Source organism: Cololabis saira, chromosome 17 (genome assembly GCF_033807715.1).
Source record: "Cololabis saira isolate AMF1-May2022 chromosome 17, fColSai1.1, whole genome shotgun sequence".
Taxonomy (NCBI): domain Eukaryota; kingdom Metazoa; phylum Chordata; class Actinopteri; order Beloniformes; family Belonidae; genus Cololabis; species Cololabis saira.
Window position 1 is genome coordinate 9,878,909 of NC_084603.1, and position 24,031 is coordinate 9,902,939.

Genomic DNA, 24,031 nt, shown 5'->3' on the forward strand with positions numbered 1-24,031 from the left:
GACATAATCAACGGGCACAGCGCGCTCACCAACACATACATACACACAGTCTGCCAGCCTGTGCTGCTTCGACTGCTTTATATATAATCCAGGCATTCCCTTCTTCTGCTCCATCCTCCCATGGTTGGAGCCGGCTCAACGTATAATAAATTAGCCTGAGGGCTGTGATCAGCCTCAGAGCAGCATGGGAGTTCCCTCATGATTTACAGGAGTGCAGCCCAGCGGGCACTTGCATCCCACATGGCTGAGACCTCCTTTTATTAATGAAGCCTGCTCCTTTCCCTCTTCATGGCTACACGATTTACTATCATCTGACACTCACACATGCAGATATATACGGCTTTCAATAAATATAACAGTCGACTCAAGCAATTTTTCCCTTCAAGGGCAGTTAAGGTTTTACTAAACTATGAAGTGTAAACGAAGCACTATTAATCCTGCTGCTTTGGTGACGCTTGTGTTTGGTCTGCGGCTAAATTAAAGCAAGCAACCACATATATTCCTCACTTCTCAAAAAAATAAAGCCATCTCACTTAATTTGATGCCACTGAACGGAAGAAGCTGGTAACAGAGTAAAAACGCAACACACCAAGGAAATGTGATTAAAACATTAGCAAAAATGAAGATCTTACACTAGATGCCAGATTGAAAAGTTAGTGACGATAACTTAGGACATTCACTGGGTAGTTTCTTTCAAATGTGGTTAATTAAAGTCCTATTTCTAAAATATTACAAGTGATTTTAATGTCTACAAATGAAGCAGCAGGGATATGTTACCGATGACTTATCTTGAAAATGATTCTGAAAAACAAACACAAAAAAAAGAATAAAAACCGTATCTGCGTTGGTTGGAGCTTAATGATTCAATTATTCACTATGAATTAAAAAATGAAGCATTCCTTATTTTCCATGACATTAGTTTTCCAGGAAGTTAGGATCTCCATCCGTGTGGGACTTTAAGTCACAAGATCCAGCTTATGAGGCAACGCAGTCTCGCTGCTTGGAGTTGTAAAAAGTAAAACAATGACTCTATTCTGAGGGGATTAAAGTGAAAACAAGTGTAATCAGGCCACATTCTCAACCTGCAAGACCAGAGAGGAGAGGCAGAACTGACACAAGAGACTCAAGGCCATTTTCTGCTGTGTCATACATATGCAATAAAAACTAGTCACTTCGTATTGCAAAATATCCTCAAGAGTCCACAAAAAATGAGGATGTTGCTTTTTGATAGCGCCCAACCAGCCTGTATGCGAATGCAATACAGCATAATATAAAAGAAAAACGCTTCATGGCGCTCAATATAAGATATTTAAGTAAATTCAAGTAAATGCAAAGCAATAATTAAACAGACCTAAATATCAGTTTAAGAGTGCGAGGGGAAAGATTTCCCAAGGCCTAAAAGTAGGCAGGTTTAGAGATCGAGACCAGCCCATGACCTCTCAATCCATCAAGATTAGTCTGCTCACATTCATCACTAACAAAAACAAGTGGTAAAGAAGACAGTGTGTGTGAAGTAAAACTGATTTACAGCATCCTTAAAATAATCTCAGGGCTGAAAAATGAATCTGTGGTGGAAAGTCACATCATTGATGGATGACAGAAAACGTGACAGTGGCCAGCAAGCAGGACAGAGAAAGTATGTGTGTGTGTGTGTGCGCGTGTGCGTGTGTGTGTGTGTGTGTGTGTGTGTGCGTGTGGTGTGGCAGTGAGCGTGGACCTACCCTCTTCCTGCTTGGCCATGTTCTCAGGGTTGCTTTCGCTGTCAGCGTCGTAGCCCTCCTCCTCCCCTGGGAGTTTGACGCTGCAGCTCTGAACTTCATCCACCTCCTCCGACAGATCGCCTGCTAGGGCTGCCCCCTCGGCCAACAGCTGGAGTTTCTGGCAACAAACGACGGGACGCAAGACTAAGTTAGAAATTCTAGTCGCATACAGCTCAAATTCTGACAAACAAAGAAACTCTGCCTCCAAACAGATGCCAAGATAAGAATAACGTATCAAGATCTTACCCAATAGTGTTAATAAAAAAAAAAATTACAAAAAAATCTCTTAAACTATCAATATTTTTTTCCTCAAATATATTCAGCATGACGACCAGTAGCCGTTGTGTAGCTAATGTAGTGAATAAAGAAAGGGGGGGAAAAAGTACAAGATTTTGGTCATAAGACAAATGTCAGCTGACTTGCACAGCACTCACACAGCCCAGTTCCTTGTGGTCTACAGTCAGTCATCATATGTGCATGTACGCAAACACCACCCCCCATCTTCAATTGTAGACAGTTTTATTGTGAAAACTTTATCATCATAATACACACCTCTGTTCATTTTAACACATCAGATGTTATCTTGGATTTTAAGTTGGTCAGTTGTGGGCAACCATTTGGAAGAATGTTCTAATTCAATGGCCAAACATTGGAGCTTCACAGCACATATTTGTGATGATTAAAGGAACATCACACTCTGCTGGACTCAAAGAGAAAGAACTTTAGAAAGAAAAAACTCTTAGGAAATAGCTAAATCTATGATATTAAAGCTAAATCCTCCTGGAATGTGCTGGTAATAATCAGACACACTTTTTAAGACCTGAGAAAAACAGATCTAATGCTGTCAGACAAGGGTTACACATGACTAGGTGCAAGTAGAAACATTAGGAAAACTACTTCAAAGGACTTTAATGCAACAGTTTCGCATTTCATGTTATTTTCATGAAATTTTAATACAATTATTCTAAACTGCTTGCTGATAAATACGGGTAAATGTCGCCTAAAAAAATACAGTAAGACAGATTTTAGGAAATACCAAATTAAAAAAGTTAACAGTTGTATAAAACTTGGCAACCGTAAATGAATCCCCTCTGTTGACGGTTGAGTTTTGCTGCCAGCGAGCTACACACACTTAAGATTGAGTTGGAGCCATTATGTGTAACCTTTTTTTAAATTGTTTAGATGTGATAAGCATTTAATTGTTTAGATATGACAAGCATATTGTGAATAGGATAAATACATTTTTATGGTCATTTGACCAGATTTCTGCAGACTGTTTAGTTTGTTCTTGGCTTAAAAATGCTGCTGCTAGATATTGGAGCCCATTTGCCAAACTACCTTTTTTGACAAATGTTGACACAAGGAAGTGGTAGATAATATAGAGGCATTTGTCTTTTTGAATCATCTTTACCATGTACACAGTGCGATTGTTAATGCTAGAACAAGAAGGTCTTTGCTTTTTCAGAGATCTCATGTTAAGTCCTTATCATCATAAAGATTGTACTGTACTTTGTGAGAAGGACCTAAATGATCTTTTCTTTGAGAAAGGGACTATCACTGTCATTCAACATCCATTCACATGTTGACAGTGATAGCCTTAATTTAGGTTTAAATTCTCGATGGGCATATTGCAAAAAGTAAACAACTGCTTTAATTATACCCTCAACCTCGTCCTCGTCTACGGTAAAGAACCCGATAATCTGTTAGTGTCGCCTGTAAACTCCTTCCTACCCGACCACTATTTAATATGTTTGAATTGAACATTGTCAACGTTAAAGCGTGTAATAAAAAGGTATTATTTTAGCAAATGTTTATCCGAAAAAGCTATTGCTAATTTTAAGGAGCTTCTCATCTTCTTACAGTAGAACAAAGTGAAACAGTTGAGCCCTGTGACCTACGTTCTACCTCTGCAGATATTGATATCCTTGTCAGTAACACGTTGCTGCACTCAGCTTTAAATCCACTTGCTCCTTTGAGAAAGAGGGTCTCTAACCATAGGAGCTTAACTCCCTCGTATAATTCAAATATCCTCATGCTGAAATGAAAAAATGTATAAAATGGAGAGAAAGTGGCACTCTTGTAAGTCTGTAGATTGTTTATGTGCATGGAAAAATAGTCTGATAGTAAAAAAGCCCTTTGCAAAGCTAAAACAGCTTATTATTCGTTGTTGATGGAGATAATAAAAATAATCCATGTTTTCTGTTCAGCACTGTAGCCAGGCTGACAAAGAGTTGTGCATTCCTGCCGCTCTCAGTAGGGAAGACTATGACTTTCTTTAACAGTAAAATCGTCAAAATTAGAGAAAAAAAAAATCAATAAGGCCCACCCGGTAGCAGCTGTGGATTTAGGATATGTGTCATAGGTTTTTAAAGTTGCAGTGATTAAACCTTTACTCAACAAACCCTCTCTTGACCCAGACATCTTAATATATATTAAGACCAATTTCCAACTTTCTATTTATATCTAAAATTCTGGAAAAGGTAGTTGCAAGCCAGTTATGTGACCATTTATAGAGAAAGTTTTTCTGTCAGGATTCAGGATGCATCGTAGCACAAAACAAGCGCTGGTTCGAGTTACTAATGACCTTCTTATAGCCTCAGATAATGGATTAGTGTCCATATTAGTTCTGCTAGACCTCAGTGCTGCTTTAGACACGACAGTTAGCAGCATTTTAGTGAACAGGTTAGAGCATGTTGTTGGGATTAGATGGACAGCTCTAGGTTGGTTTAGATCATATCTATCTGACAGATTTCAGTTTGTTCATGTTCATGGGGTTCCTTCTGTACAGACGAGGGTCTGTTACGGTGTCCTGCAGGGTTCAGTGCTGGGGCCAATCTTGTTGAGTGTATCCATGCAACCCTTGGGAAGTATCCAGAACCATGGCATCAATTTTCTTTGCTATGCTGATGATACGCAGGTTTAAGAAGCCAAACTTCAGACATGTCTTAAGGACATTAAGGGCGGGATGTCAACTAACTTTTAGTCCTACTGTAAATTCGGATAAAACAGAGGTTATTATTTTAGGTCCCAAGCATTTTAGGAAGGGATTAGATAGTGTTGCGACGGCCTCCAGTACAACTGTACCAAATTTTGGTGTAATTTTCGATCAGGGTTTGTTTTTTAAACAGCATATTAAACAGGTTTGTAAAACAGCGTTTTTTAATCTCCGTAATATCGCAAAGATTAGGAACATCCTCTCGCAGAGTGATGCGGAAAAACTAATTCACTCGTTTGTATCTTCAAGAATAGATTACTGTCATTTATTATTATCATCAGGATGTCCAAGTAATTCTCTTGCTAATCCAAAATGCAGCAGCACGAGTGCAGACAGGACTCAACAAGAGAGACCACATCTCTCCAGTGTTAGCCTTACCCTAATTTTCTGGAACAAATACAACCAGTATCATAGTGATATTTGCTTGTGTGAGCAGAGTTGGATTTACCTGGTGAGAAAATCTGTACTGCACCACAGCTGATTAAATCAAACAATTTGTTTCCGCTAAAAGAAAATCAGTGACTTGTTTGAGCTTTAAAAATAAGGCCATGCTTATTCAAGGTCAAGAGTTATTATTTACATCTGCTGTTATAATTTTGAACAGGCAGATAACACCTGCCAGTTGCTAGGTGACCAAAGTACTTTCCAGGAAATGGTTCGCCAACGTTATCAATTTAAACTCGGTTCAATGGTACTAATCCCTGAACGGAAATTATAGTTTGCTAAATATGACATCAAACCTTTTTAGTTAAATTGCATATTATATATGAACTAAATAAAAAGTTACCTATTCGATCCCCATCGAATTTGAATGGGATACTATATTTAAGATGAATAATGCCTATATTATTGACAATTCTACAAATCCTCACTTCAGGACATTAAAAAGGAAAGATCCTCTGGTCCTCATCAGGTCTTATAATTAGGCAACAACATATACAGTAATGTTATACACTGTCATTAGTTACCCAAGAAAGAAAAATAAGTTTTGGTGGGTTGCTGATCTGGAAAAGTCAATACTAACACAATACCAAATATGAAAGACATCAGCACTCATCTGTGAGATTTGGGATGGATTATAAACCTTATAATCCACCCCAAATTGGGCAGCAGCAGTTTCGTTCATACAGTTAAGAGCCCATTATTCACAGGATGAAAGGTTCTTTACACATGGGAAAAAAAAAGAAACTTGCCATTTTTTCATGATTATGATCATGGGAAGAAAAAAAAAAGAAAGAGCTCAAACTCCACCAGTCTCATTCCATGTGTTAAATGAGTTCAGTACAAGTAAAAAACAAAAAAAAGGACTGAACAGGTTTGGATTGTTTGAAAATGCTGCCAGGAGAATCCTGTTCTCTCCAAAAAGAACATGGCAGCACAGTTGTAGTTGCCAAAAAACTAACTAAACAAACTTTGTCAGGAGGTGTGGTCCAGAATTCTTCTACAACAATGTGAGAGACTCGTTCAGAAAATGAGTTAAACCGTTATTTCTGCTAAAGTTTGTTCTGAAAAATGCAGAATCATGAACTTAATTCTTCAAACAGTTTCTACATTTCGGCTTAGTGTTGCTAAATAAATGACACTGTGAAATCTCTGTGAATCTAAATATTTTTGAGTGAGAGCAGAACATATGTTTGCAAGAAAATGGCAATAAAGGTTAGCACTCCACTAAATTGAGCTACATCCAAATAAATTGCTATGTGATTCTTTAATAAAACTAAAACATTGGATTTGACATCAGGGATGGTGTGGATAGGGTCCTTACAGACAAAGCAATGTCTTTTTTACTTCATAAGTGTACAGAAGGTGTGTAGAAAGAACTGTTTGCAGAATGCCAGGTCACCAACACCTTTGTACAAATCTGTAAAACCGACTACCAATGTAACACAAACAACTTTCTTCTTTTTGTTTTTAAATACTTTTAATCCCTGATTTTTTCCCATTTTTACCACCCCATGCTCCTACCTAAGTGACAGTCCTGGGCATTGCCATCCTCTACCAACCCAGGGAGGCCCCGCACTGAGCTCAGGTCTCCTCCTTAACCTGAGGAGTGAACCGGCCGCTTCTTTTCACCAGACAGGGTGGGGTTTCTCTGGCCAGACGTTGGCGCGATATGGCAGCCACGCTTCCGTCAGTCTGCCCCAGGGCAACCGTGGCTACAAACGTAGCTACCACCACCGGTGAGAATGTGTATGAATGAATAATGATCTCTGTAAAGCGCTCTGGGTGCCTTGAAGGGCGCTATATATAAAACCAAGTCATTATTCTGGCCAGATCCTCCCCACCCCATCTGCCAGAGGGGCATGTAAAATGTTGCCTGTTTTTGTGAGGGTAGGTCACATTGCTACCCAAGGGAACACGGGGAGAACATGCAAACTCCACACAGAAAGGCCCTTTCGCCAACCTCACCCGGCGTGTGGGCGCTGAAGTCATGGGGGAACTAACACGCACTTCAGCGTCCCCGGCGTGAATTGAACCCAGGACCTTCTTGCTGTGACGGCTGCGCAAACAACTTTCAACAGACAGCAAAGGCAGGAAAGTTACTTTGTTACTTTGGTTTGTCTGTCGGGACCTTATCCACATTACCACCACATTGCTATTACATTTGAGTCCTTTTAGTTGTTTTGAGCGAATTCATTTTCCGTTCAAACTCAAACCTGCTTTGATTCACACTCTTTTCCATCTAATAAAATACTCTATATATAATAAAAGTCTTGTTGTAACTCCAGAATGATCATTTCAAAACGGTAGCAAATTAAATGATTTGACCTTATGAAGTACTGTATGCTCTTATTTCTATTCATCTGACAACAGAATGACTTGGCTTCATGCCGAATGAACACTCTCGTTACCATTTTATAAGTGTCTGGGAGGCAGTCTAACTCAGGCAGCTCAGCAACAAGCAAACCAGCTACATTTCAGTGGTTTGTGAGTTCGTTGGTGAGTGGTTTCACAGCATCTACATTTCTTCCTGTAAGAACGATGAAACCTTCTCAATTAAAGTGTCTTCTCTTAACACCACTGGTTAAACGACTGTGTCACTTTATGACAGATACTGTCACGGCATCACGACTCTGGCCTCATTCATTGTATCTCATTAAACGCACAGCGCTATTCTAGCTTGAATGGCAAATGTTGCACAAGTCTCCTCTTTCTCTGTATTCTGGTAGTATGTATGTGTTAATGAACCTGTGGGGAACATTATCATGAAAGTCACATATTTTTCAATGACATAAAGCAATCACCTGAATGGACTGTTTAATTAGTTCACGTTATATATGCCATGACAGAAAAACCTTACAGTTAGAGGTATAGTCTCTTTTGTATCTGGAACCCCTTTTCCACCAAACTGGTTCCAGAGCTGGTACTGGGCCAGTGCTGGTTCACAACTCATTCAACTTGCGAACCAGCTGAGAACCGGTTTGATTTTCCATAGCTCGTGTGCTAAGGGGAGCCACGTCATTTCCTCACTGTAAACGTCAGTAACGTCGCTGCATTTGCATTGGCGCGAAAATTGAAGCAACCACAACGTATTTGCTCTAATACGCAGGGCCGCCGCAAGGGGTGTGCGAACCGTGCGACTGCACGGGGCCTCGCGCCCCAGGGGGCCTCGCGCTATGGGCAGTTTTTTTTTTTTTTTTTTTTTCAATTTTTTTTTTTTCGTTTTTTCCCTTATAAATATCAACAGTCACGTTCCATAACAGACCTAAATGTGTACTAGTCTGTGCATATCAATAAATATATGTGCAATGATGCGCGTGTCTGTTGTTCAATACAACTGCGTCAGACCAAGCGCAGACACAAGCTGCTCTGATCCAGACGGTGGAGTTGGAACAAACTGTCACACAATGTTGAGAGAACGAGACAGATTCAGGAAATTTCCATCAGGGGATGAAAAAAGAAAAAAACTAAAGAAAATGGAAGAGTTTATTGCCTCTCTGAAAGGCTCGTTTGATAAATTTGTTACAAAAATCACAGATCCGACCGGGTCTCAAGCAGCCGCGGGGCCCCGCGTCGAGGCAAGCCCAGATGACGATGAGGCAGGGGAAGGTATCCAGTATTTTACTAATTGGAGAGTTGAAATTGCGCATATAGACACCCGATCCGACCCGAAAAACCCAAAAATTTCGCCCCCCCAGCCATTTCGCACAGGGCCTCGCAAATCTCCCAGCTCCCTCTCTCTGCTAATACGGACTGGGTCCACGTAGCACCGTCCGTGGACCATAGTGCTAAAAGACAGGTTGTCTCTTCCTCAGACCTCTGCTGCTTTGCTGTATCCAATAATCCATTAATTCGTCACTTATTTGAAAATGTCACCGTCTCGCAGTCTTGCTATTGCCGTTTACGAAAGCGGTTCTTTCCTCTAGCCTAGGAGAGTTGGTGCTACTCTGGAACTGTTTTTTCTGGCGCGGAGACAGTTCTTTGTCGGTGGAAACAGAAAGCCTGGTTCCAAACTCAGCACTGGCCCAGAACCAGCCTGGAACCAGTTTAGTGGAAAAGGGGTATGGTTGCAAAATTATGAGAAACCTGACAACATTCTTGCAGTTGTGTAAAAACCACTGATGGTTGTAATAGATAATTTTTTTAATGCACCTCCATTGTACTACAATCAACACATGAAGACGCTTAAAAAACTGAAATCAGAATCACAGGACTCACCCTCTCTGACTTCTCCTCGGGAGGATCAGGACTGGCGGACACTTCAGCTAAGGCCACTCTCAATAAAGAGTCAAACAGGGGTACAGCGAGATCAGAGCTCACCACGCCTGAGCAAGACAGCTGGTCTCTCACCTCAAGCAGAGTATCCTCAACAGACTGGAGCTATAAAAAGATAGAGATTTAACAGTTTAAATGAAGTTAATATATTTCTTTTTGTGGTTCAGATTAATTGGAGAGTACAATGCTGATATTGTTTGACATACGTGATAAGAGAGCTCAGGCTCTATTCTCTGCAGGGCTGAGTTTGCACTGTGTAGACAAATAGCCAGCAGGGCCTCAAGGAGACGAATACTTTGTAGTTGCCACTCCTCCTCCAGCTTCTTCGTTGGATCTTTGGACTTTCCTTCAGCTGGACTGGAGTCTTGGGTATCAGTTGAATCCTCCAGGTCTGTGGTAGTTACTGGGGCTGTGGACTCAGGACTGCCTTTGCCTTTACCATCCCTTTTCCTCTTTGCTTTCCCATCCTTGGTCTTACAAGAGAGCTTCTGAATAACCATGGCCATGAGGCGCAAGCAGACATCCAGTCCTCCGAGCCTGTAGAACTGCCTCTGGAACAGAGGGCTGCCCATGTAGATCCACCGACACACTGACCAAACATCTGCGGCACGTCGCAGCTGCTCTTTGGAGGGCAAGGCTACGCAGTCGGGGGAAAGATAAGGTAACCGCACGCCCAGGGGTTCGCTTGCAGTACTGTCATAACCTGAAGTGTCTTCAGAGTCGTTGGCGGAGTCCCGGTCAGAATCGGCCTCTTTGCTGACGCGCAGAAAGGCCACACACAGGAAGAGGTTGATGACATGGAGGTGGGTCTCGGTGCGCCTGTGTGGGGGGCCGCGGCTCTGCCCACCATGGCTCTTGTGACGTGGACACGCCTCCTTCAGGCCTTCATAGAACTTGCTGAGGCTCTGTGGGGCCTCTCCGACCCCTCGCGACCCCAGCTCCTCAGCCAGGTCCAGGACAACCTCCCTCTCTTCAGCATCAGCACTTTCTAGCTCCTGGAGAGCCCCATCAGCCTGCTGATGTCCAACGCCCAGTATCAGAGTTTCAAACACCTTCAAAGCCAAGGAACGAGTCTGGTCCAGGTACACAAGCTCTGTCACCTGGTTAAGCCCATTGCAGCTGATAAACAGGTCTCTTATTACCCTGCAACACAAAATAATAGAAACTGACTTTAATACACTTAAACTGCTTATTCAGATTAATGTCAAAAATAGAGCACAATGGACTTTAATAAACAATGTGAATCAGTTAAATTATTTCATCATTATGCATTTGCTAACAAAGGGTCCCCAGGAAGAATACAGCTCTTTATTGCTCATCACACAATAAATTAATATGGTGATAAACAGGGGCAGTACACCTCCCAGGGTTATACAGTACAAGTCTAATATGGCAAGCTGGAGAACCAGGAAATCAAAAGTAAATCTATTTAATCTTAATAGACAGCTTTAAATAGTCAAACACTATGAACACACCTGCTATCTGTTTGTTTGTTTTGTTTTAAATGAGCAGTGTGATAGATTAAAAGACAATGTGACTCCATTATGCCAAAGCAAAGTTAGCACAGTTAGTTAGTTTACAGAAGTCACATTTTACTGTTTTAAATGGGTTTACTAACGATTTGCAGTCTACACGGGACAAAGGCAGAGATTAATCATTAATAATTCTGTTATAATGAAAGAAGAGTTCCTTAAAATAAAAAAGCATCACCTCTAAGTTCAGGCTAAATTGAAAACAACACTTCTTATATTAGTTCACATGACAGATGGAATGAAATAGATGATAAATGGAAAGAAAAACAACAAAAAACAACACACACGATCCCATCCTCTGGTCTGAACTCGAAGAGCTGTTCAATTTGAACTTTGAGCATGAAACATTTAATTGATTATTAACTTGATGATTTCCTCTATGATTCAAAACATTTCTCCAGCCTTAATCAAAATCAAAATAACTTATTTTTATTAGGCTTCTTTTTTATTGGCATAAAAATCCATTAACCCTTACATATGAAATTACACCGTCCAAAAATCTTTTGTGTTAATTAATTAAAATAAAAAAGCGTTACATATTGAAATGAAAAACACTTCCAATTTTGTATTTAACAATTTCAAAAATAATGATTTTTGCAATCATTATCAAAACATTAGGTAAGTTTATGATTTTTTTATTTAGTTGTTTATATTTTATCGTTAGTACAAAACTTTTTTTTCTCCCTTTTTTGATTATGGGTGTGGTACTTCCAATTTTGTATTTAACAATTTCAAAAATAATGATTTTTGCAATCATTATCAAAACAGTAGGTAAGTTTATGATTTTTTTATTTAGTTGTTTATATTTTTTTATATATTTTTTTGGTTAGTACAAAACTTTTTTTTCCTCCCTTTTTTGATTATGGGTGTGGTACAGAGGTCCCAGAAATTCAAGAATTAAATATGATACATCCGGCATTATAGGATAAGGATGACCTAACAATAATCCGTTTAGGCAGAGCTTAGTTACGTAAGCAGCCATAGAAGTAACGTGATGTACAGGCGGACAGGATGTCAGATGATGCTCAGATGAATTCTTATGATAGAACAACAACAACACTCTTTCCTGTTGGCCTGCTCATATACGACTTTTTGGCACTGTGAAAAAAGTGATGTGACACTCAGTTTCACGAGTGGAACATAATTCATTAAGGAGGAAGGATGGTTGCTCAGAAATTATCATTTGTTTTTTTAAATATTAAACTAAAACCAGTTGATACTTTGTTAGTGTGGAAAGATAACTAAACTCTTAGAAAGTATGGATGCAAGCCTTTCATGAATGGACGGAATATACACTCGCTGGCCACTTTATTAGGTACATTTAATAAGGTGGTGAATCTATATGAATATATACATAGACTCCTAATTTTATCAGGTATACTGTACCAGGTGGACCTAATAAAGTGGTCAGTAAGTGTAAAACAAAGTACACCATGGCCGACCTGGCTGTTCCAGCAGATGGTGCTGTCTAGCGTAACCTGTAGAGACTGCCCCTATAAAGGGATGGATGGTCTTGCCATACATAAATATATGTTAAGAACATTAAGGTCCAAACACCAGTCCGGTCATACTTTACACAATGTAGGTGCCAATGTGGTGTACCAGTACAGACCAGATTGAAAAGTATGAGGCTTCAGATTCATTCACGAAATCAGCGTGGTTACTATAAATGGAGTAAGCCAACTATGCACCATTAATCTAAAATGTTAATAAAGTTGTGCACTTCAGAACAATAGTTACACAGTCTTAGATCTAACAGGATCAAGTCATAAATATTGAATAAATGAAGTCGAATCAAATTAATGAGATTTTAAGTAGGTTTTCATATTTGCTATTTTTCCACTTTCCCCAGATTTGTTAAATAATGCCGACCATTCACTGGATAACGTTACAAATACTTTAAAAATATCCTTAAAAGACTAACGTATGACACACTCTCACCCCTTAAGATTATGAGACATAGTTCTAAATCATAGACTCAAAATTTTACAAAAATGTGGTATTATAAACATCAAAGGCACTTCTATTTGTAGTTGACACCAATTACATCATGGAACGATACAACTTAAGACAAGACTAGACACTTCAGGTAATATCAGAAATAACTCATTTTAACAGGATGCCAAGACATGGAAAAGATTTGCTCCGACTGCAACCTTACACCTAATAACTGATATAATGGGAGTGTGTGTAAATGTGTCTGCAACCTTGAAATAGCTTGTAAAATCATTAGGTGTGAGGTAACATCTTTAATATTAGCTGAAGTTGAGCTGTAGCTGTGATGATGTGTTGCATCATGGGCTGCATTTCACTGAATATCTTTAATTTTTGGTTTGAACATAGACAACCTACAATGAGCCACAGAGACGTCAAACGTCTGACAGGATAAATGACTCCACGTGTCTTTTAGACCCCATCCCAACTTGACTACTCAAAAATGTTTTCTCTCTTATTGACCATATTGGACCAGATCAACTTATCCCTAAATTTAAGATATGTGCCACAGATTTTTAAAGTCAACAAACCCTCTCTTGACCCAGACATCTAAGCGAATTGTAGACCAATTTCCAACCATTTATTTGTATTTAAAATTCTGAAAAAGGTAGTTGCAAGCCAGTTATTTGACCATTTGTATAGAAAATATCTATTTGAAGTTTTTCAGTCAGGGTTCAGGATGCATCATAGCACAGAAACAACGCTGCTTAGAGTCACCTATGAACATCTTATAGCCTCACATAAGGGATTAGTGTTCATATTAGTTCTGCTAGACCTCAGTGCTGCTTTTGACACTGTAGATAACAGCATTTTACTGCACAGGTTAGAGCATGTTGTTGGGATTAAAGGGACAGCTCTAGGTTGGTTTAGATCATATCTCTCTGACAGATTCCAGTTTGTTCATGATGTTTCTTCAGAACAGATGATGGTCTGTTATGGTGTCCTGCAGGGTTCAGTGATAGGGCCAGTGTCGTTGAGTTTATACATGATACAGCCATTGGGAAGTTTTATCCAGAACCACAGCATCAATTTTCCTTGCTATGCTGATGAAACGCAGCTGTATTTGTCTATGAAGCTTATGTTCCCAAAAGAGCTCTTTGTTCTCGGAGTGCAGGTTTACTTGTAGTTCCTAGAGTATCCAAATGTAGATACGGATGATGGCCCTCTGCTATCAGGCACCGTTACTATGGAACCAACTTCCAATTTGGCCTACGCTGCAGGGGGACACCAACATGATCCACTGAGCAATGGCCATCACCCCTCCTTCTCTTTCCTTTCCTCAGATCCACCCTGAGTTATTAATTAGAAGTATCTCATCACCATCATTGTTGTCCAATGTTGTTGTAGTTTGTTGTGCTGGTCTGCCCCTCCTTATCTCTTCTGTACATGTTTGCAGGCCAGAGCTTCAGGAGCTGCATGCTGCCCTGCAGTCCCACCCTCTGATCATCCCACTGCTTGCTTCCACCCGTCTGTATAGATGTCTGTTGGATATCTGCCCACATCCTGACCTGCAGTCCCCCCCTCTGAGCACCTCAGTGTCTGCTGTCTACATCTGTTTATATAGTCGTCTCTGTAATGCACCAACTAACCATGTATCAGTAATATGTACATAGAACTCTAACTTCTCCTGGCCAAGGATAATGACTACTAATCTATGTTTGACGATATATCTGAGCTTCTCCTTTCTTGGGTCTTCACCGCCTCTTTCCATTATTCCTTTTCCTGCTCTGCCCAACTGGCTTTTGGCAGGAAGGAGCTTATGAACCAGGTCCTGCTCAAGGTTTCTTCCCTCCAAAAGGGGAGTTTTCCTTGCCACTGTTTGGCTCAAGGTTTTTCCTGTTTTTACCTGACATGGTTTATGTTTATGTAATAATTGCACTGGGGTCATGTTCCGAGTGTCTGGAAAGCACCAAAAGACAACTTGTATTGTAATAGATGCTGTATAAATAAACTGGAGTTGAAAGATGAATATGATCTGAAAGATATTTCAGCAAACTGCTGCTGTTGTTGGTCATCTAAGGTTGTTTATATTTGCATTCTTAATTTTAGCATCATAAACTCTTAAAATTGCATGAAATGTCTTTTGAAAACCAATCAAGCCAGCAGAGAGCAGGAAAGCCACAGTAGTTAATAATGAAATTGATCAACTTATTTTAGACAGAACTGTCAAAAGTATGGAGTAATCTATTTTATTTATGTATTTATCTTTTAAATCTGCTGATCATGTTCAATATTGTGAGAGGACAGACAATATATACACTGGACAAGAACTCAACAATAATCTGCAAACAACCAAGAAATAAATACAATAAAATAAGTTATATAATATATAAGCAACAGAGTATTGTGCCAGTTTGCAGTATTTTAAATTCATACGGACAAACACATTCTTGTTTTGACTACTCCATTTGTCAGAGTCACAAAGAGTCAATAATCTTCCATCGCCAACTCAGTTCACAAAGCTATGATAAATTATTGATTAGCATCAATTAGCAAGGGCCTGGAAGAACAGATCTAGTAACGAACAATGCATAAGAGGATTAGGTATCTTACTTTGGACCGGGTGACTGAAAGAAGCTGAATCCATTTTCTAAGAAAGAAATTTGCTACCTTTTTCTGCCTCACCTGACTATAACTGCGGTTTCTTACAAGAAACACTGATCTCTTTAAATAATTCTTTAAGAATCATTTTGTGATGGCGGAGCACAACCAATATTTGGGCATACCTCTGAGAAGCTGAGGAAATCAAAGAAAATGAAGCTGATAAAATAAGTAAAGAAATACATTTTAAAAATCACATCTCACCTTGATCTGAGAAGTGCTGGTAATGTTTGCAGGTAGATGAGTAGAACCTCCACAGGCAGGCACTGCGTGTGGTAGCTGCAGACCTGAGTGCAAACGGTGGAGACTCCCAGCTGCTGAGCGTGGTGGGCTAGCTCTACCCCTCTCTGCAGCACAGGGTTGAAGATGTGTGTGTAAAGCTGCCACTGCACTATCGCATTGCCCCGCAATGTCAGATGGCACACATGCCCCGCTATCTGTTGGCTCAGCTGCCAGTCCTCACCAAACACTAGCTCTTGGTAGGCCTCCAGAGCGTCCCACTTCCACAGCATGTCCTCAGCGCCCCCTCCACTCGGCAGAATCCCTTGGGAGCGGTAACGCAGACTGGTGGTAACGGCTGAAGAGTCTCCTTGTTGCAGTGTCTCCTCCAGACCTGGCAGCTGGCTGCTGTCCAGAGTGCAGATGTTACAAGAGGCGAGTTTGGCGTTCTCCGAGGGCTGGCCCCCACCAAGCTGGTCCAAGATCAGTCTACCCAGCACGCTCAGTACATGGGACTGGTAACTACGCAGACCTGGAGTCCGAAAAGCATATAGGAGAGGTCCTAAAACTGAGCGAGGGTCCATACAGCAGCAGATCCCGACGGCCTGAACCCCGGCCAACACCTGCAACACGGCCGGCCCACTAGGGGACAGGTGCTGCAAGAGCCGCAGGCATTGGTGGGCACAGGCAGCGAGGCAGCAGCAGCGCTCTGGATAACGCACGGCACCGCCCTCGAGTCCTTGCTTGCCGTCTCCCTCCTCTTCAAAGGGGTTACGTCTAGCAGCCTGCTTGAAAGCAGAGACGGGCAAACCGGACAAGTCTCTGTGGTGATGGAGGAAGTGGGAATATTCACAGCGACGGTGGCGGCGACGAGCACACACTGACTGATGCAGCTGCTCCGACTTTGCCTTCTTAACAGCACTGATGATCTTGAAGACCCCTGCAATGAGACCACGTAACCGCTCTGAAGCCTCCCCCCCTATTTCAGAATCCCTGGCCCTTCCGAGTCCCTCCAGTCTCAGCACCGTGGCTTCAAAGAGCTCAAGTCCTCGATGCTGGACAAATTCATGGATTAGCTCCAAGGCCTGGCTGAAGAAGAACGGGTTGGGTGTGGACGCCTGGAGGCAACTCAGGAGCACCTGTAATACTCCCTCTAAAAGCTCTGGAAGCAGTAGCGCTCTGTGACGGTAACGCGAGAACGAGAAGTCATCTTGGACTTCTTGCAAAGTCTTCTTTGGTCGTGGAGCAAAAGGATTACTTTGCCTGTCCAAGCAACTCCGGATTTTGAGGGTGGCTCGCAGCAAATCTGTCAGACTACGTCTCAGGCTGTCAGGTAGTCTGTCCTGCTGACCCACATCCACAGACATCAGGTGCAAGATGGTACGCAGGAGCATCCTCTGAACCAACGCGATGGGCTCCTCTGTCCAGCCCCCAGCCAGTTCGTCTGCCCCTGTCCCACCTCCACCTCCTCCTCCTGGACCACAGCAGTCTCCAAACTCAGTCAGGATCTCTGTGAGAGCTGGTACGACACTAACTGCCAGTCCCGGGTTGTGGTTGATGGTCATGTCAAATTTGCACACCTTCTCCAGCAGGGAAAGCAAAACATGGCAAAGATCGAATGGTGAGTTTTCCATGCGGTTGAAAATGGATATTGCAGCCGGGTCCGTCAAAGTTTCATTGTCGAGCATCTGAGACCCGGGGGCTCTGGGATGAGGGTATGGGGCACTCATGTCTTTGGTGGTTTTGCAGGAAGTGGGTGTTGACGGCGGGGCCTCTGAGCGATGGTGCTGACAGCTTACCTGGATGGTGGATCCATGTAACCTTCTGCTCCTTGCACCACTTGCACCTGGGACAGCCTTGTCTTCAGAGTTGGCTTCTGAATCTGAGGTAGAAACCTGAGACTTGCGAGCATCTTTAACAGAGTATCTCTGAGCGGTTCTGCGGGACCTCCGTGACTTCCACGTGCCACTGCCAACGCGGGACCTCTTTCCAGAGGTCTGTTCATCTGCTGCAGCCTTCTGTCCTGTCCTGGCAGGGGCGGCTTTCACCTCCCGGCTAAGGAAGATCTCCAGTAGGGACGGCAGGGTGAAATCTGTCAACACAAAGAAAAACCTGTAAGACTTCACTGTACATATACAGTACAGCCAACTTTTACATTATAAAATTCTAATTATGCATCTAACTGATATTGCATGTGTGCTTGTTCATGTCCATTTTTGATATTTAGGACTTGGGCAACAGCCTGAAAAACACTTTATCTTACATTTCAAAAAGGAGGAACGCAATACTCAGTGCACAGGTTCTTCGTCTCTCAACAAAAAATTAATTAAAAGGAAAAATGTCTAGGGTCCATGTCAATGAGGATCAGCAGCGCTGTACTAAATACCGGTGTGATTCTGAGGTCATAGGCCTCTGCAGCTACTAGCCTCTGGCTCGGGTCCATCTTCAAAAGTCTTTAATATTGATTATTCCATTGCATTAAAAGTGAAGTCCAATGTGCGACATTGGTGAAGTGCCATATATAAATATGTAATTTGATAAGGATATCACAAACACAATTTATGGTCAAAATCAATGTATACACATTTCAATCCACTCATATGAACCCATCAAACGTAGTGCTAAAACATTGCTTGATGTGAAGAATTATTGTCACAGATTGGAAATGACTGATAAAAAAAATAAAATAAAAGGCTAATTCTACATTTACAAAGTTGATTGAAATGTTATTTATTTACATATTAATAATCAAGTATTCACAAAGGCAGAGGAGGAGGAACACAAGCTTACAAGGCTTAAAAAAAAAAAAAAAAAACATCAGAATAATCAAATAATAGAGGAATAACGTTGATCACTGACCTGGAGCTTTATCTTCCTGCACAGGAATCTTCCAGACCAAAGGGAGTAAAGACAGCAGCAAAGTGAGCAGCTCTTCTCGACAAGTCAGCTCCTGTTAGCGGGAACAGAGCACACTGGGTTACTAAAAATGCCCCCCCTCCTCACTTCTCACTTTGTTCAGACTCTGATGTCACACCAAGACACTCCCACCAAGTGACATACTCGTCTTTCGATGCAAAATTAAAATATTTGTCTGGGTTTCCATTGTTTCACTCAAACAAGATGTTCACAGTGTCTAAATGTGATAATTTTACTAATACTTTTCCCTCCAAATTATTTATTTTTATGCAACATCACTCAGTTCAGTGTGTACAGTATATGAGGGGAGGGCAACTTAGCAGCTACATGGCAGACTCACTTCCAAGACCTTTGAGATCTCATGTATCTAGGGCATTCCTTCCTCTGGTGTTAATTAAAAAAATATATCAACCTTGACCCATTGTACAGCCAAAGAAAGTGAAGCAGCTGGTTTCAAAACAACTGTAATTTCCTGAACTCACTACATTTGCAGGATCTCACGAAGGTTTGCTTTAAAAAATGTGTTTCTCTACCCTGGATGTCCTGAAGGGAAATTCTGATTTCCCTCTTGGATGGAGCCCTTCACAAGTGGAAAGTGTTCAGTTTCAGTGGACGCAGCGGTAAGTTCCCCCCAAGGTCAGATCGAGCAAGAGAAATTACAAAAACCCCAACAGCTGTATCAAAGACTTGGCAGAGCTCATTTAGGATATTCAGTCTCAGTTTCAACAACAGTTTAATTAGACCAGCATTACACAAAAGTAGTTTGTTTGGTTATCAGGGTAGGGCCTATTACAGTATATCTAAAAAGAACGGTGGAAAATAGCTTAGTTTTGCAAAGATGCATCTCAGTTAATGGCAAAACATGTTGAAAACTTCCTTTGGACAGATAAGGTAACATTTAATTCATTTTACGACCGCATGAGGAACATCAGATGCACTTACTTTTTCATAAGACTGTAAGTCATGAATAGAGTAGTCTAACGAGTTGTGACTGAAGCATTTTTCACAATACTGCACAATTTTATCACTTCTGATCAAAAAATGACATGGACTTTTATCAAAATGAAGCTAAGCATTTGTCATTTTTTTCTTGAGATCATGATGGAAGACTAGATAACTCTACGCTGACATTTAGCACTTTTCAAATCAACATTCAAAGTCAACACATTCGATACACACGCATAAATCTTACAATAAAGAGCCCCGGGAAATAGGAGGAAGGATCTTTAAACCCACTGGAACAAATACAATTCGAAATAAATTTTCCACTAAACTGAAACACTGGCCTTCTGATATAAAACTGGGATTTTATTTATAAAATATATGGCAATCGTTAAAGGCTTGATAACACCCGAGACAAAGATGATGCACACAGGCGGAGCTGTTATAACCATTTGCACATGGATGCATTGACATTCTGTGTTAAACGCTCCTATTAAAAGAGAAAGAATGATGACTGAATAACACTGTGAGACCATGAGGATGTGAATGCATGGTGTTATGACTATATTTTATACAAACAGGTTGGCATTTTTCCTTTTACCTGAAGAAAATTATAGCATTTGGATTTATTGTCACCAAGCTATTCTTGTGTTCACTCAATAGTCTTGATGGACCGTAGCAGACTGGCTGTTAGCTCTTATCTAACCTTGTTACTGCCTCATGGACTTTTCATGATGCAAATTTCACATGATCAGCATTGCATGCTTTATTCAAAAGCCATTTCATCATTAAACATTTTAACTCTCAGAGGTGATGTTTTTCAAACTATATCCTGGACTCACTCCGGATAAAATAATTTATTAAATCCTAACCTAAACCCCAAATCTTTACAAATAAATTTAATTCAAAAACATATTAGGTGCTATGCTGATGTTGAACAGCTGCATAAAAAAACAATGAATACAACATGAAACTGAATCTGAAACTAAAACAGCCACCTAAAAGGTAATAGGAATGTTACTGAAATTATCTCTATTGGCATAATCCTGAATTTCCCTTCTGGGGATCAATAAAGGACCATCTTATCTTATAATATAGCTAAAAGAAAACAATGTTATTATCTTTGCGCTGAGATGTTTTTTTCCCCTCCTCATACTCTGATATTATTACTGTGTTATTACGATTTCTATTGATGCCTCTTGTTTTGCACTATCCCCTTTGCTGCTGTAAACTGCAAATTTCCCCTCTGTGGGACTATTAAAGGATTATCTTATCTTATTTTATCTTATCTTTCCCAGCATTCCCTTTCTCAGCTGATTGGCGCCAGGCACCTGTCTACCCAGGTATGTTGTCGTTTGTTTGTTTTTATTGTTCTCTTGGGTGGGTTGTACTGGAGTGAAATCTCGCTGTGTCAGGACGCTGGCTCAGTGACAAATAAAGCAAACTTTAATCTTTATTATCGTTATCAAATTTGAAATTTATACGAGACTGCAGGATTTGGGTGGTTGGTGAGCACAGCCTCTCGGGTTTTCACCCGTTTTGTGCGTCTGTCAAGCAGCTGGGATTCTTTGAGACCAAATATCAGTTGAAATCATAAAGAAATGTAAACAGTTTAAGATTGAATCATTTCTGACAACCTTTGTAGAACTTCTGATAACAAAAGTAGTAGTTTTTTGTTCTTACCTGGTCAATGATTGCATCCAGGGTGCTGAGCAACAGGAAGCCCCGCCCCCTGACCAGGTACTCGCCCAGTGCCACCATGCTACTCTCTTCCTCATCTTCCTCACGGACCTCTTCTCTTTGGGCCACCGCACTGCATAGTTGATGTACATCAGTCAGGAACTCTCTCGCCAGTGTGTTACTGGCTCCACTCATATCTGAGCTATAACAAATTAAAATAAAAAATACACATTAGATGCTTATGGTATTGTTCATGTAAACACATACTGTGTGTTTAAACACTTTTATACCCTGGGTAGGATTATTAGGTCCTCTTTTATTCAAAAAACTGTGGGATTTATTTATGTCGTGCTGCAAATAAAAAATGAAAAATGTGGAATCTGTAGTTTCATGATAAGAATACTTAAGTTGTCCGTAATTGAACTGATGTGACAGAAGAGAGGTTTAATCACATTAGTTGTCCTGTTACTGCTGAGCCCATGTCGTAGTCCGACATCCACAAATGCAGAGTAATAAAAGAATAACAGCTCAAGCCAACTCCCAAGTGTACACTGATACCACAACAAGGTTGTAAACAGTAAGCTCGACCAAACAATCATCACCTCGCATCCTGAAATAAAATTGTGATCAAATTATGCAAATTATTATCATATCAAACATTCAAATCTGCTTCTTCGTTACTAGAAAATGAAATCAGAAAATTGCTATTTTTCCCGCCAAGCATGCTTCAAATACAATTCCAAGCTGGTCATGTTTGCAACAGCCATGTGCTCCTCAGAATAAGCTGTACATCTCAATGCAACAACATACACCTGTCACCTCCTCGCACCACATTACAGATCAATCCCAATTACACAGTTAATTACAGAATAAAACTAAACATGGCTTCTCAAGTAAACAATGATCAGATACCAAGTAACTAAATGTTATCGTTAACAGTTATCATTCCTGCTATTTTAATGCTTCTCATCGACACCTACTTTACGTACAATTTACCAATACAAGGAGGAGGGCTAAAACAACTCCGATAAGTCCACCATGACATACACATGTACGTAATCTTACCAAATGTTAATCGACCAAGCCGCTTCCTCTCAGACATCTTGTGTATGCTCCAAACTTGACTCTGGTTCTGCTAGCTGGATGTGCATACTTCCTCACATGACTGCTGACTGAATTCTCTGTTCCGCAGCGCAAATTCCATTAAATTGGAATTTCAAATGGAAGCTTTCCAGATTCGCAGCAGATCAGCGTATCACATGAAAGCATGTGATGTCACATGGCGAGAGGGGACTGGTCTTGGGAATACTGACAAGCTCGCAGTGCCCCGTGTAAGACCTCTGTCAGTAACGTTCATTCACAGTCGCTGCCTTTGTATTCTCCGCTACAACAACTGATAGTTTCCTTTAATGTAAAAAAAAAGAAAAGAAAAGAAAAAAAAAAAGGGCCTGTGAGGGATAACGGTAAATAGAGGCAAGTTTTAGTTTGTTTTTCTGGTAAAGTTTGAATCCGCATGCTTCCGAGAACTTTTTGGTGTTTTAATCTTTACAAATTGATCTTGTAAGGTCTTGAATTGTAAACCCATACTGATTTAATTTAATAATATTCCCCCCCATCAGTTCAAATCCCTCTTGCTGTATTATCAAGATTGCCTGACTCACAAAAACATAGTGGAGTAATTCTGTAAAGATTTGCAAAGAATAATGTGAACATTTCTTTAGTGTGTATATATGTATATATATATATATATATATATATATATATATATATATATATATATATACACACACACACACACACACACACACACACACACACACACACATATATATACACACATTACAATAATTTGAAAACAGTGCGTCATAATAAAACACTGACAAAGTAAAACTTGATCATCAGGATAAGTAGTAGGGTAGGATTAAATAAGCTTTAAATAAGCTCTGATGACAAATGTATAGGTCAAAACGTGACTTAAGACATCTATAGTGGCATTACACTGGCACTGTAACAGGATAAATAAATGTCGTAACAGAAAACAAAATGGAAAGTTTATCTTAATTTGCTTACTTATTAAGTGAAACGATTGCTAAAAGTCCTCTGCATTCCAACATGTCTGCACAGCGTGGCCCTTTCTTTGACAAAATGCTTAGTGACACCAAGGAACATTTTTAAATTTACACCCACCATGACAATTCAGCTCAAGTTTGACATGTTGGCCAACTGAATGGAGCTTATTGAGGTCAGATGTTGCACTAAAACAGGCCAGACACACTTGTAAGAGGGTTTGACATTAAATCAGCAAGTATGACCAGAGTCCAACGCAAAGTAGTACAAGATCACACAAAGGTTTTAATCTCCTTACTGTGCTGTATTTACATATTTAGCTGAGAGGTATTAATTACACAAGCATTAGTTAAAATGTAAGCTTTAATCAAAGGTGCATTCCGTGTTCTGATGTGTTTGATGTCTCTGAGGCCCGTACTGTGATATTTTTGCATTTTGAAGTTGGTATTTCCAAGTCAGAAGTCTCAACTGGAACGCCCCCTGAAGGTGGAATTCCAACACAGCTGCTACTCACATCTGTGAACACTCTTCTTTCTTATCTATGTCCATAGAGTGGACATGTTGCTGTTCTGCCTATAAAGTACTGCGTAGTAGAGCATTGCCATGAA

The 24,031-nt window shown here is 40.5% G+C and overlaps 1 protein-coding gene across 1 annotated transcript in view; it reads right to left on the minus strand.

Annotated features, from left to right (window-relative positions):
- Positions 1 to 24,031, minus strand: part of lyst (lysosomal trafficking regulator) — an 85,796-nt gene that overhangs the window by 40,514 nt on the left and 21,251 nt on the right. Inside the window, 6 exon segments of the mRNA XM_061745876.1 lie at positions 1,722 to 1,878; positions 9,415 to 9,576; positions 9,678 to 10,614; positions 15,804 to 17,910; positions 18,678 to 18,768; positions 21,360 to 21,558. Of these exon segments, the coding sequence (XP_061601860.1) occupies positions 1,722 to 1,878; positions 9,415 to 9,576; positions 9,678 to 10,614; positions 15,804 to 17,910; positions 18,678 to 18,768; positions 21,360 to 21,558 (3,653 nt within the window).